The sequence below is a fragment of the Geotrypetes seraphini genome, chromosome 11 (assembly GCF_902459505.1).
Source record: "Geotrypetes seraphini chromosome 11, aGeoSer1.1, whole genome shotgun sequence".
NCBI classification, from domain to species: domain Eukaryota; kingdom Metazoa; phylum Chordata; class Amphibia; order Gymnophiona; family Dermophiidae; genus Geotrypetes; species Geotrypetes seraphini.
The window spans coordinates 3,988,324-4,004,059 of NC_047094.1; the positions used below are offsets into that span (position 1 = coordinate 3,988,324).

Genomic DNA, 15,736 nt, shown 5'->3' on the forward strand with positions numbered 1-15,736 from the left:
TGTTAGATTAATAAATTTAGATATATTGGGGTTCATTATAGAAATTTTATGTGATTGCATTGTGATTGTTCAGGAGGGAGGGGGGGACTAATTCTGTAATGGATATTAATGGAAAATTAAGTGTGTTATTGATGTATAAAATGTGGTATTTATAGTTACACTTACTGTAAGTTTTGAAAATAATAAAGATTTTGAAAAAATAAACTCAATTAAAAATTGCACCGGGAGAGTGTCTTTAAAATTGACAATGGAGCTGTGGTGATCTTTTCCTTATCAGAGGATATATTGAAGATAAGTGTGGGTTTCCTACATGTTTGTCTTAAAAGTATTTTTGAATAATTTATTTTTGAAAGATTCTATCAATATAATAATACTGCCAGTAATTTCACGGAGATTTTTATGACCAAGGATGTGTTTTCTATGATAACTTAGTATTTGTCATAGTAGTTTCCCGGATTGATCCCCAGGAAACACTGTGGTCTTTTTCTCTGTGTTATGAACCTGCCTTAGTGAGTCTCTGATAACACTATATTTTAATATCTTTAGGTGTTTATATATTATTTTCTTCTTTTCCATATAACAAGAACCACCCCCCCCCAAAAAAAAAATAAAAAAATCAAAACCCAGAGAGTAGCAGTGATATACGGCAGTATACAGACTGCAACTACCAGTCCTCCCAGGGGTTCTGGTTCAGTCGGGGTAAGCAGTGTGGTGATTTCTTCGGGACAGTTAGTGCAGGTTGTATTATTTGGTGCTTTCCACTTTAGCCAGTCGCTGCAGTCTGAATGTTGTGGGGTGCTTAATTATGGCAGCAGAGGCACTCAAGCAGTGTTTGCGCTATGGGAAGCGCAGATCACAGTCGGGTCTATGTTCAGCAGGCTGTGCGGGTGTTGCAGGGGAGAAAACTAATATGGCTCTGGAGGACACGGGCATTTCCCACACAAAAAATGCATGGTCCCGCTCTCCCTCGATCATGGCGTCGGGTGCAGCCCAGATGATGTCATTGGGCTTTCCTTGTTAAGTGGGGCCTATGGCGAGCAGTCTGTCGGTGGTACAGGCAGGAGAACAGATCATGCTGTTTTCACCTGAATTCGTTGTCCTGTTACACAAAACCTTTCTGTTTGTAGAGCTCTCAGCCTGCACAGCAAGGGGCTAGTGATGGGGGACCTTCTGATGCTCCAGCAGTTGGAAGTCAACCACAGGTAGAGGCACAGACAGCTAAGAAGTGTAAGTTTATATTCTCGGATGGGGGGATCCTCATTCTGACTACAGCCTTTCCTTTTCTGGGGTCCCTGAAGGAGGGGAAAGTTGGAGTTGGAGGATTCCCTAGTTAGGGAAGTGGATGACCTCACCGCGCTGCATCTGTTCCATAGAGAGGAATTCTCTTTGTTTATTTCCAAAGCGTTGCAAGGGTTGAATATTTCTCAGGCTGATCCGCAAGAGTCAGGGACAGCTAACCCCTTTATAGCAGACACGAGAAAATCGTCTTAAGGCATTTCCAGTACATGAGGCCATGCAGGAGCTTATATCAGTTCAATGGGATGTGCTGGAGTCAGGTCTTCTGGTGGCAAAGGCAATGTGACAATTGTACCCGGTGGCGTAGGATGAGCTGGAGAGGTTTAAGCTCCCGATGTTGTGGCAGTCACCTTGCAATTAGAGAATGAAGCGGTAACAAAATTTCACTGTTCCGTCCCCACAGAAACCATCCCCATGTCATTCTTTAAGGAGAGAGGGAAGAATCAGTCTGAATGGGCCCAGCCACTGACCCTCAAGCTTTGCATTGAAGAATGCCAATGAGGTTGAGATGGACACAGGATGGTTTCCCACAGTTAGCTATAGGGATAGGAACAGTGATGGATTTTATCACACTGTCATTCTGTACTGGAAGTTTTCATGCATTAAATTGTACAGAAAAATACTGAAAAGATGACAAAAGTGTCTATTGACATGTAGCAGACTGGAAACCAAATTTAATCCAATTAAACACCTCATAATGTTCACACTGCCAATGGGCATGTTTAAGGGATTTATGTACTTAGATTGATAGCTTGAGCAGACTATTTACAGAAAGTAATGGTCAGCCAGTAATAAACCTCAATCACAAACTATCAATGTATGGCACTTCACCAGGAGTACCTAGCTGGCATTTTTCCTACTGGTGTCTTAAGGTTTGCAGATTTTTGTTATTTCTTTAATAAGAAGCCATCTGAAGTATATACCACACTTACTAAAGGCCAGTTTGTAATACTACGGGAATGATTTACCAGTTAAATGCCAATCGCAATCAGCCTGAGGACATCTCATTATTGGAAATGATTTTCCTTGTATGGACTGCTCCATTTGATCATCCAGTTTTCATTAATTGAAGAAGACTTTCCATCCCTTCTTTTTTACAGCCTTTTAAAATAACAGGCCAAACTAAAAATAAATGTATCTTCCCAGTCAAAAGCATCAAATACACAAAGCAGTAATGGGCTGGGTTAGGGTTCTGCAGTTCAAGTGCATAGCTGATAGTTTTCAGCTGGGAAGGGTCTGCTAAGCAGGGCTTAGACCTTAAGGAAATGTGAAGCAATTTATTGAAACCCTCTCAGCTTGAGCGAAGAGTTTGCGTGTTTGCAACAGGAACACATCTTCACCTGTGGTATGGTTTCAGTGAGAAGTTAATTCCTCATCCAATTTTTCTTTCCCTTGCAAAATTCCAGACAAGAAACAACTGCTGCATTGCTCTCCAGCTTAAAAAAAGTCACCTGACAATTCATTGTTCATCTGGTTGTGTTAAAGAATTTGCTGTAGTGCCAGAGACCACAGGAGCTTATAGACTGTAATTCTCTGTAAAGTTAACAATGCTGCTATTTGCAAGGACTGGCCTCAGCTTCAAGGTCATGAGGAGATATGGTCAAATGACCATACAAGCCACATCAAGCATTGGCAAAGTTTCTGGATAAAGCAGCCACTGGAAAATGAAGCCTGCTGAGACGTGTCATCTGACTCAAGTAACACAGCTGCAGTGAACTGTGATGAAATCAAAATGCTGTCTGTACAAACATACACAAAGTACAGACATGCACAGAAGAATAGAGACCGCATAGCATCCATGTAGACATGCCCTTGTGGTTTAGGACTTGCAGCAGCCAGATCCCTTCACTTCCTTTTTCACATATTCATGGAGCTTAAATTTGGGCTCATTGGGTATCTTCATTGATCTGTGTTTGAGTTCCCTGGGAGGACAGCAACAGAAAAAGGAGTATGAGTACCTGTTCCAACCTTCCGTGGGCTCTTATACTCGGGATCTTGGCATTAGAGAGAGGTTAATTTCCTTGGTCTTGGAGCTTTACCTTGTGCTTTTGTACCTGAGGCAATGAAGGGGTTAAATGACTTGCCCAAGATAGAGAATGACACGATGAGAAAATTCATCACCGTTCCCGCAGATAACTGGGAAACCAGCGCTATATCGTTTTGTAAGGTGAGAGGGAAGAATCGGAGTCTGACTGGGACCAGCCACTGACTCAAGCCTTGCATTGAAGAATGCTGGTGTAGAAGGACTGAGGTTGAGAGAGGCAGTAAAGAATAACACGAGATTGTTTCCACGGTTATCTACGGGAATGGTAATGAATTTTATCACCGTGTCAGTCTCTAGCCCAAGATCTCAAGGTGCAGCAGTGAGATTTCAAGCAGGCACCCCTTGATGTCAAGCCTGGTGCTCTAACCTGGATAAGCGCTCTGTGTGGCCAGCCACTGATTTTTAGAGACATTACCTAAGTCATGCCACTGACAATTCTTACAGAGTGCACTGGTATTATTTAGATAATATTGGGACAGTCTGGGGGGTGAAGCCAGAAGTTGTCCAAGTCCTACTGCTATTCAGTGCCAGGATCAGCATGTGGGCCGTACTTGATATTTATGAATAAATGTAAGCATCACAGTCCTTATGTGAAGTAAATAGCAGGGGTGGGGAAATGTCTTTAATGTAAAAAAAATGAGATGGTCAGTGTGTCATAGTCCCTCCTCGAGGGCCGCATTCCAGTTGGGTTTTCAGGATCTCTCCAATGAATATGCATGAGATCTATTTGCATGCATTGCTTTCATTGTATGCTAATAGATCTAATGCATATTCATTGGGGAAATCCTGAAAAGCCAACTGGATTGCGGCCCTCAAGGAGGGACTTTGACACCCCTGCTGTATGTATACATAATATATAAATAAAACTTTTTACACTACTTTCCAAACTTTTTGCCTTGTAGTTCACTCAGGTACCGCAGTTAGATTGTGAGTCCACTGGGACAGATAGGGGAAACATGTAGAGCACCTGATTAGAAAATGAAATTGTAAACCACATGGATGCCAATTGTGGATATGTTGCAGTATATCAAGAACTGACAAGAAATAAATACAAAGTTTCCTCCTGGCATCCCCCCCCCCCCTTTCAGCTGTATGGCCCTGATTCTACATAATGCGTCCCGATTTTAGGCAGCTGTAGGCGTCCTATAGCTGTCTAATCAGCCAATCGGGATGCACGTTTTTTTAAAAAAAATGCTCCCCAGGCAGGCTTTCTATATTGAAGGCGAGGCCCGCAAGACACCTAAGCTCGCCTAAGGGCCTTAGGCGGGCCTTAGGTGAACCTAGGGTGCCCAATCCCTCCTGCTATAAGTATACCGACCGCCCCCCCCCCCCCCCCGACACTACCGATCGCTGGCAGGAGGGTGCCCAATCCCTCCTGCTATAAGTATACCGACCGCACCCCCCCCCCCGACACTACCGATCGCTGGCAGGAGGGTGCCCAATCCCTCCTGCCGGAAGACGCACCTCCGCACCCCTCCCCTGCGCTAACAGCCTTCAAACCTCCCACCAACCAAACTAACCTTTCCTTGTTGGCCAGACGGGACTTGCCCGTCCAGCCTGCAGGCCCGTCTTGGCGAAATGAGGCGGGCCCGCCCCTTCCCGGCCCATCCTTCCGAAGCCTAAGGCCTGATTGGCCCAGGCTCTAGAAGCCTGGACCAATCAGGCCTTAGGCATAGCGGGTCCGCCCATCCCCACTAAGTCTAAGGCCTGATTGGCCCAGGCACCAATCAGACCTTAGATTAAGTGGGGATGGGCGGACCCGCTATGCCTAAGGCCTGATTGGTCCAGGCTCTAGAGCCTGGGCCAATCAGACTTTAGGCTTCGGAAGGATGGGCCGGGAAGGGGCGGGCCCGCCTCATTTCAACGAGACGGGCCTGCCGGCTGGACGGGCAAATACCATCGGGCCAACAAGGAAAGGTTAGTTTGGTTGGGGGGAGGTTTGAGGGCTGTTAGCGCGGGGGGGGGGGTGTGCGTCTTCCGGCAGGGGGGATTGGGCACCCTCCTGCCAGTGATCGGTAGTGTCGGGGGGGGGGGGGGGCAGTCGGTATACTTATAGCAGCAGAGAGATCCCTTGCCGCAATAAGTATAGCTGCCGCGTCTACTTACAATGTAGACCAGCATTTTGTTGGTCTACATTGTAAGCGTCTCTTCCTCTACTAGGGAGACGCGTAGGGCCGCCTAGGTTCGCCTAAGGCCCTTAGGCGAGCTTAGGTGTCTTGCGGGCCTCGCCTTCAATATAGAAAGCCTGCCTGGGGAGCATTTTTTTTTTTTTAAACGTGCATCCCGATTGGCTGATTAGACAGCTGTAGGACGCCTACAGCTGCCTAAAATCGGGACGCACTATGTAGAATCAGGGCCTGTGTGTCTATAAAACTTCTACCTCATTTGCCCATGTTAAATTTCATCTGCCATTTAGATGCCCCATTCCTCCCAGTCTCAATGTCCTCTTACAACTGGCTTATGATTAATTTTGTGTTATCAGCAAATTTTTGCCTCATTTGTTTTCTTTTCTAAACCATTTATAAGCATAGATCCCTCGTGCATTACACTATTTATCTCCTCAGTGAGGGAATGGATCTAGTGAAGGAATGGCCTATAATATAGCAGCTAAGATTGAATGCTTAAAATATAGGTTAATCAATAGTTGCACTCAATCTTAAATAAGCATTCATTCATTAAAATGACAACCAAGCCAAATTCGGTTAAGACCAGGCTTCAAAGAATGCTTAATTGATCCTCAGATGCACCACTCCACATTCAAACTTTGTCATAACGTTAAGCTTGATGTGCAAAATCTTCCCTGGATCAATATATTATAATAGCTTTGCGTGCTTCCAATATAAACTGTATTTAAGTTAACTGTTTAAATATAAAGTGCTAATGATAAAGAGATTTTTAGTCAAAATGACTTAGCTTTTAGTTGTGTGGTCATTGTAGGGACTTCTTGTGCCAACATGTTTCGTGATGAAATGCTTTATCAAGGCTGGGTCCCTGTCAAGAAACACAGCCAAATAATCAGGGCACACATCCTAAGCTCCTAAAATCGCTTCAAAAACTATCATAACTATTAACCTCTCGTTGCTTACCTAATAGTATAATGGCATCGATCTTGACCACTGACTTATTACCAAGTAAAGATGGCGGCGGTTTGATCCTTTCTCTATTTAACTCCCCCATAGGAGACAGCTGTGAGGGACATGCTAACGTCATCCCTCCTAAAAACTCTATTATTCTATATTAAATATTTTGTGATGGCATTGCTTTTTATTATGTTTCAGTGAGGCAGGGATAGTTTTAAATATTGTTCTTCCTACGAGTCAAGAGTTTTTGGGGGGAATTCTGTATGTCATATATATAAAATGGAGCACACAATGTCAACACAAAGAGTATATTTTGATAAATTTCAGAAGATTTGGGGACCATTAACATATTTTTGTAATAAGTAATAACATTTTCCCAAAGTAAGATATTTGACATGAAGGGATATGTGTGGGTATAAGTATTAAATCCTGTAATGTACAAGAATATTTAAATATTTTTGATGTAGTGAGGATGGAATTTTTATAATGGGAGGGAGGGAATGGGGGTTTTCTAATTTGATAACAATTGTTTAGATACTAGGAAGAGTTCATGATATTCAATATATTATAGAATATAGATGTCGATTGATATGTTATATTTTCATTGATATATGAAAGTTGATCAAGTGTATATTTGTAAGTTCGCATGATTTTTCTGACACACTTGTTGAAATATGTAAAAATGAATAAAGAATTGGAAAAAAAAAAGAGTTTTTTTGGGGGGATGACGTAAGCACATCCCTCACAGCTGTCTCCTATGGGGGAGTTAAATAGGGAAAGGATCAAACCGCCGCCATCTTTACTTGGTAATACGTCAGTGGTCAAGATCGATGGCATTATGCTATTAGGTAAGCAACGAGAGGTTAATAGTTATGATAATTTTTGAAGTGATTTTAGGAGCTTAGGATTTGTGCCCTGATTATTTGGCTGTGTTTCTTGACAGGGACCCAGCCTTGATAAAGCGTTTCATCACGAAACATGTTGGCACAAGAAGTCCCTACAATGACCACACAACTAAAAGCTAAGTCATTTTGACTAAAAATCTCTTTAATCGTTAGCACTTTATAATATTTAAACAGTTAACTTAAATACAGTTTATATTGGAAGCACGCAAAGTTATTATAATATATTAATCCAGGGAAGATTTTGCACATCAAGCTTAACGTTATGACAAAGTTTGAACGTGGAGTGGTGCATCTGAGGATCAATTAAGCATTCTTTGAAGCCTGGTCTTAACCGAATTTGGCTTGGTTATCATTAAAATATAGATTATGCATCTGGGTGGTAAACCCCCAGTATAGGGGGTGAAGTAGGTCTGTATATGAAAAAGGAGCAGGACTTGTGGGTAAAAAAGGTGATGGCAAGAGTCAGGGTGCTTTGATGAGACCGCATTTGGAGTACTTTGCACAGTTCTGGAGACTGCACTTTTGAAAAGCTGTAAACCATACGAAGTTGGTCCATAAGGCAGCTATTAAAATGTTGGATGCTTTTTGTTATGAAGTATATAGGACAAAGATTTAAATATGTGTATACCTTGGAGGAACAAAGCACCATGCATTCCCACAGAAGTATTATACCAACCAAATGTAGTTGTTACAATGCTTACAAAGTTCTGCCAAGAAATTTGGAAGACTATCCATACTAATACCAAAGAAAGGAGATTTGACTGAATATGGAAATTATTGCTCAGTCAATCTGATCCCAAATACCAGCAAAATTTTACTCTTCAGTGCAGACTGCAAGCATACCTGGAAGAAGAACTGCCTGAAGGGTAAGGAACCCAAGACATCATCATAAGTGTGAGACAGATCTTTGAAAAGATGAAACAATACAAAAAAGAACGTGTTTCCCTATGGAAGTCATAAAACCTTTGGGCCACATTAAGAAGCATGGATAGAATACCCGATAGCTCTCAATTACAACCTTTACATTGATCAAGAAGCAATAGTTCAAACAGAATAAGGAAAAACTCAATGGTTTAAAATTGGCAAAGTTGTATAACAAGGCTGCATATTTTTCCCTTATTCTGTTCAGTGTAAATACTGATCATTGGACAGTTGGGACTGTATGAAGAAACCTGAGGTGTGAAAAGAAGTAGGTGGCTCATCAACATGTTCTTTATGCTGATAATACCAACTTACTGGCTGACACTGAAAGCGATGTGAAATATATATGATTATCAAAATGGGCCTGGACCTTAACATGAAGACAAAAATCCTGACAATAGGTAAAATCAATTTCATCTTTGATGGAAGAAAGTAAGAGAAATAGTAGACAACTTCAACCTTCTTGGATCAATCATCAAGAATGAAGCAACAAGTAATCTGACACATTGCTCTTGGCAGAATGACTATAAAGGACAAAGGCAACATTGTCAAGTGTTGAGTTCTATTTCTGCATAGAAAAATTCAACTTGTCCAAGCCATGGTATTTTCAATGTCATATGGATGTGAAAGTTGGACAGTGAAAAAGCAGAACAGGAAGAAAATAGTTGCCTTCGATTATAGTGCTGAAGACGAATACTATGAATACTGTGGACTGCTTGGAGAAAAACCTTTGCTTTTCTTGGAAATTCAAATGATAAAACTTTGACTTTCAAACTTTGGACACATCACACAGAGATAGACGATGACATTTGGCAAGGTTGAAGATCAACACAAAAAAGACCAGCAATGCGATGGATCTATATTGTAACAGGTATGGATGCCTCTCTTTCAAGGATTAGCCATGTGATTGAAAATCAAATACAGTTCAGGGCAACTATCTAGAAGGTTGCCATGAGGTGACACTAACTTGACAGAATTTAACAGCAACAATCCTAGAGAAGAGGTAGGAAAGGGGATATTTAATTACAATCAATATATAAATACATGAAGTCAAGGGTCACAGGATTGAGATGAAAGGAAAGACACAGAAGCTAATCTAAGGAAATATTTCTTTACAGAAGGAGTAGTAGATGTGTGAACAGCCTCCCATTTGAAGAGGTGAAGACGACAAGGCTAGTACCTGAATTCAAGAAAGCGTGGGACAAACATAGTAGATCTCCAATGGAGAGAAAAAGATTGTAAGACTGGGCTATTCAGTTGGAGAGACAGACTGGATAGGCCATATGGTTTTTTTTCTGCCGTAATTTTCTATAGAAACACGACAGCAGATAAAAGCTAAGGGGCTAATTTTTTAAAAAAAGAGACATCCAAAAGATGGCATAAACTGACACTTGGACGTCGTACTAGTCAAAAGGTCCAAGTGGGCATTTTCAAAACTGACTTTTTAGATATCTTTCTGGTCATTTTGTCCCCAATGCATCTAAATCATAAGGAGGGTGTATTCGGCGGGCTTAGCACTCGGATGTTTTACAGTGTTAAACATTTTACAAAACGTCCAGGGCACAATTTGGATGTTTTGGCCTAGACCTCTGCATAAAAAGGGTTGCAAGGCTGAGGCTGCGAACTATAGACCGGTGAGTCTCACTTCAATAGCGTGTAAACTCATGGAAACACTAATTAAGCATAAATTAGATACGGTCTTGAATGAGGGGAATCTCCGGGACCCCAGTCAACATGGATTCACCAAGGGTAGGTCCTGCCAGTCCAATCTTATCAGCTTCTTTGACTGGGTAACAAGAAGGCTGGACTCGGGAGAGTCCTTAGACATCGTATACCTTGACTTCAGCAAGGCTTTTGACAGTGTCCCACACCGCAGACTGCTGAACAAGATGGAATCAATGGGGTTAGGAGTAACACTAACTGCATGGGTTAAAGATTGGTTAAGTGGCAGACTTCAGAGGGTGATGGTTAACGGCACCCTCTCCAAAACGTCAGAAGTGGCCAGCGGAGTGCCGCAGGGCTCAGTCCTGGGTCCACTCCTCTTCAACATATTCATTAGGGATTTGACTCAAGGGCTTCAAGGTAAGGTAACCTTATTCGCTGATGATGCCAAACTATGCAATATCATAAACGGCTACAATCTGCAGAATACTATGGAACAGGACCTCCGTACTTTAGAAAGCTGGTCCTCTGTCTGGCAGCTGGGCTTCAACGCCAAGAAATGTAAGGTCATGCATCTCGGAAATGGAAATCCATGCAGAACTTACACCTTGAATGGAGAAACTTTGACCAAGACTACAGCAGAACGAGACCTGGGAGTGATCATCAGTGCAGACATGAAGACTGCTACTCAAGTGGAGAAGGCTTCATCTAAGGCACGGCAGATGATGGGTTGTATCAAGAGAAGTTTCGTCAACAGGAAGCCTGAGGTCATGATGCCATTGTACAGAGCCATGGTGAGACCTTATCTGGAATACTGTGTGCAATTTTGGAGGCCACATTACCGTAAAGATGTGCTCAGAATTGAGTCGGTTCAGCGGATGGCCACCAGGATGGTCTCGGGGCTAAAAGGTCTCTCGTACGAAGAGAGACTGAACAAATTGCAGCTCTATACTCTCGAGGAGCGTAGGGAGAGGGGAGACATGATTGAGACATTTAAGTACATCACGGGACGGGTCGAGGTGGAAGATGATATCTTTCTTCTCAAAGGACCCTCGAACACAAGAGGACATCCGCTCAAACTCAGGGGAGGGAAGTTTCGTGGAGACGTCAGGAAGTACTTCTTCACGGAACGAGTGATAGAGCATTGGAACAAGCTTCCAGTACAGGTGATCGAGGCCTGCAGTATCCCAGACTTCAAGAATAAATGGGATACCTATGTGGGATCACTGCGAGAGTCATACCAATGAATAGGGTCGCTAGGATATAGACTTAATAGAGCAGGTCAGTAGAGTTAAGGGGGCCAGTAGACTTAAAAGGGGGTCAATGGTATGGGCAGACTTGATGGGCTGTAGCCCTTATCTGCCGTCATCTTTCTATGTTTCTATGACCTGTTTTTTAAATGAATAAGGAACAAAAAGGTACCCAAACTGACCAGATGGAGGGATGAAAATGTGGCTCCCACATACTCCCAACCCCAAATATCTGCATGAAACACTACATATGACAGCTGCATATACTATGGCCAGTCCTAATAGAAGGAACCCAGGCCTGTATAACCCCCTAACTAGTTCACTTCAGCTGGAAAGTGTGAGACCACCAAAACCCATCAAAAATTCACTGTGCTGCCGCATATATGACACCATTGGGGTGATAGAATGTCTACAGTAGGTTTTGGAGGGCTCACCATATAATGTATGGGGGTTATGGTGAGGTTCATAGCGGTGCTTCACTGCTCTGTTGGCATGTTGGTTTGGCCAATCCATTGAAAATGCCCCTCCAAACAATCTCTGTAATTTAGTCCTGCTCTCTCTTTTATCTTTTAGACAGTTCCTAATCCATAGTAGAACATTGCCCTAGATTGCATGACTTTTAATTGTCTGAGTGCTTCGTGAACTGTATAAAGTTCTAAAAATTTAGCCGTAACTTACTTTCCAATAGCCATAAAAGCTAAATCAACGTTCAAGCCCGTTTTGGCACTGGTTTCCATAAATGGCACACCATACTCCTGAAATAAAAGACAAGAAAGTGGTGTTAATGCCACAGATGTAAATCCTAACTGACTCTGCCTTCTTCCTAACTTATCAGTATCATTTCCTCATGGATGTCTCAAGGGACTTTTTATTTATTCAATTTTTTAGCACATCTTCCCAATGGAGCTCAAAACAGGTTACAAATCAGGCATTCAAGCATTTTCCCTGTCTGTTCTGGTGGGCTCACAATCTAATGTACCTAGGGCAATGGGGGGGATTAAGTTATTTGCTCAGGGTTTATAAGGAGTAATATGGAGTTTGAACCCACAACCTCAGAGTGCTGAGGCTGTAGCTCCAACCACTATGCCACACTCTTCTCTCTCACAATCTGGTAACTTTCCTTCCATTCTACTGCCCCCCAACCTGTAATCCAGTACCTATCTTTGTCTCTCAAGCACAGCCCTTTCTGCTGGATCAGTTGAGGCCCTGGCTCAGGGCTCTGCTGATAAAAGTTCACCAAAACCCAGCCCAGCATCCATCCCTCTAGGCATCTGAAGGTAGACCGGACTAGGATTTCGGCACCTTTACCACCGGCACCCTAGTTCATGGGTCAAGCCAGACCTACATTTCCTAAGTAACCCTACCTGAAAAATACAATGGATAGTGAGCTTCCTTCAACTGACTGCTAGAGATGTACGACAGATGTCACTACAAGAAGTACCTAGACAGAATGCTATCATTCCAGGCATCTAAACTGAACACATGGCTAGCAAAACCAATACTTGAGGCCACATCATACGCTGACTTCAGAAAATCACTGAAGACCCGTCTCTTTAACGCAACCTGAGTTCTCCCCCTCTGCCAATGTTATCTCCCCGAAAGTCCTTTCTCTCCCTTTACCCTTCCCCTTTCGACATATATTGCTGTAATCCTCTCTTATTCACATTGCAAATATCTTCCTGTAAACAGCTTTAATCTCTTGTACCCTGTTCTAAACCATTTCGTACTGTAACCTGATCTAAAACATTTGCTTCATGTTGCAAACATCCTGTTTTCTCATTGCATGTATCTTCTTGCAAGCAGCTCTAATCTTATGTATCCTGTTCCAAACATATGTATCTTGTTGTAAACATATGTCTCTCGCTGTAATCACTGCATTCTCTCATTGCACGATTCTTGTTGTAAACCGCTTTGAACTTATGGTATAGCGGTATATAAGAAATAAAATTATTATTATTATGTTTTTTTGGCCTTGCTGCTGCTTAGCTCCGGAGTTCTGGCGATCACAGCACTGCATTCTACTTCGCCTGCGCTCAAGAGCTGTGCAGACGCCAGGCACAGTTCCTCCCCCTTTCACTGCAATACTCAACACAAACAGTGTGTGTATCATTTGCATTTCCATTAAATGAAAGTTGCTCCCAACCCGGTCAGGGAGGCTAAATTCCACATGGAGGAGTCTCTGGCAAAGAACATCCAGAAGGGAGATAAATCCTTCTTCAGGTATATCAGTGACAGAAGTAAAAACTCAGGCGGGATAGTACGTCTTAGGAAACCAGACGGAGACTATGTGGAAAAGGTCTCGGAAAAAGCCCAACTGTTAAATGAATACTTCTGCTCAGTCTTCACCCAAGAAGCGCCGGGGCTCGGCCCTCAGCTACAGACAAGGGTTGACTCAGTTGACCCATTTAGTAACTTCGAGATTTTAAGCCCAGCAGTGTCTACGGTGAGCTGTCAAAGCTCAAGGTTAACAAGGCAATGGGGCCTGACAACCTACACTCCAGGGTGCTCAGGAAGTTGAGTGATGTCTTGGCGGAGCCACTGTCTGCACTCTTCAATCTCTCCCTTAGTACAGGCAGCGTCCCGTTGGACTGGAGGACGGCTAACATCATTCCACTCCACAAGAAGGGCTCAAAGATGGAGGCAGCAAACTACAGACCAGTGAGTCTAACATCAATAGTGAGCAAACTAATGGAAACTCTAATCAAACGCCAATTGGATAAGATCCTGAATGAGGAGCATCTACGGGATCCCCTTCAACATGGATTTACTAAGGGGAGATCATGCCAATCTAACCTGATCAGCTTCTTTGACTGGGTGACGGGGAAGCTGGATGTTGGGGAGTCCCTGGACATCGTATACCTGGACTTTAGCAAAGCATTCAATAGCGTACCACACCGCAGGTTGCTGAGCAAGATGAGTTCTATCGGATTGGGCGACACATTGACGAAATGGGTTGAGAACTGGCTTGGAGGTAGGCTTCAAAGGGTAGTGGTGAACAGCACCCCCTCCAAAATGACAGAGGTGATCAGTGGAGTGCCCCAGGGTTCGGTCTTGGGCCCGATCCTATTCAACATCTTTATAAGAGACTTAGCAGAAGGGCTTCGAGGAAAAATAACATTATTCGCTGATGACGCCAAACTAAGCAATGTAGTGGGCAAAAGCACAACAGACATAAATTCAATGTCCAACAACATGATGCACGACCTACTCCTACTGGAGCGCTGGTCTAGGTCCTGGCAACTTAGCTTCAATGCCAAAAAATGCAAAGTCATGCACCTGGGCAGCCAAAATCCATGCAAGACTTATACCCTTAATAGCGAGATCCTAACAAGAACTGAAGCAGAACGAGACTTAGGGGTGATCATCAGTGAGGACATGAAGGCTGCCAATCAAGTGGAGCAAGCTTCATCCAAGGCAAGACAAATCATAGGTTGCATACGCAGGGGTTTCGTCAGCCGTAAGCCGGAAGTCATTATGCCATTGTATAGATCCATGGTGAGGCCCCACCTGGAATACTGTGTGCAATTCTGGAGGCCACATTATCGCAAGGATGTGCTGAGACTGGAGTCGGTTCAGATAATGGCCACCCGGATGGTCTCGGGACTCAAGGATCTCCCGTATGAAGAACGGCTAGACAAATTACAGCTATACTCGCTCAAGGAGCGTAGAGAGAGGGGAGACATGATCGAGATATTCAAGTATCTCACGGGCCGCATCGAGGCGGAGGAAGATATCTTCTTTTTCAAGGGTCCCACGGCAACAAGAGGGCATCCGTGGAAAATCAGGGGCGGGAAACTGCGAGGTGACACCAGGAAATTCTTTTTCACTGAAAGGTGGTTGATCGCTGGAATAGTCTTCCACTGCAGGTGATTGAGGCGAGCAGCGTGCCTGATTTTAAGGCCAAATGGGATCGACACATGGGATCTACTCACAGGGCAAAGGTAGGGGAGGGTCATTAGGGTGGGCAGATTAGATGGGCCGTGGCCCTTATCTGCCGTTTATTTCTATGTTTCTATGTTGCTGGAGTTCTGTGCATCGAGCCGCTTGTTGGTAGCATCAACCCACATACCTTGGCCAATTTCTCCCCTTCTTCCTTTTTTACCACTCTTTCATGTGCTGAATCCACCTACAGTAGGAAAATGTAGAGAAAACCATGGTTCAATTTATTGGCTTAATCCACGTTGACCATCGCCATCATCTAACTATTAATTACAGACTTTCAGATTATATTTGACTTTATTTCGTATGGCTGTTGCTCCAGTGAAATATACCATAGGTAATTGTCTACCCGTACTCACAGAACATCCTTTCACCTTGCAAGAGATGAGAGATTGGAGGGCTCTATGTTCAACTTAAAGATTGTTTCTCTAACAATTTATCACAATCATCAAATATATTTAAAATTTTTTTTAATTTTTTTATGAAGTGCTCAGACCATCCCATACTGCTTTATTTAAAGTTTCTGGACGGAATAAGACTTTTTGAAGTACTATGATGGTCCCATGTGCCACTATTGCTTGAACCCATTGAGCACATAGGTGGTTGGTGTGAGCACTTCATAAAAATTTTTAAAAAATT

General features: G+C 43.1%; 1 protein-coding gene across 2 annotated transcripts in view; it reads right to left on the minus strand.

The window, feature by feature from the left end:
• Window positions 1-606: 606 nt before the first annotated feature.
• The window catches only part of RAB26 (RAB26, member RAS oncogene family), a 158,104-nt gene continuing 142,974 nt past the window's right edge, over window positions 607-15,736 (minus strand). The window contains exons 7-9 of one of the 2 annotated variants that reach the window (XM_033962713.1): window positions 15,228-15,284; window positions 11,837-11,913; window positions 607-3,218 (exon numbers count right to left, since the gene is read on the minus strand). In XM_033962713.1, the coding sequence (XP_033818604.1) occupies window positions 3,116-3,218; window positions 11,837-11,913; window positions 15,228-15,284 (237 nt within the window). In that variant the 3' untranslated portion in view covers window positions 607-3,115. The remainder of the gene's footprint in view (window positions 3,219-11,836; window positions 11,914-15,227; window positions 15,285-15,736) is intronic. The other variant, XM_033962714.1, reaches the window with a different exon arrangement.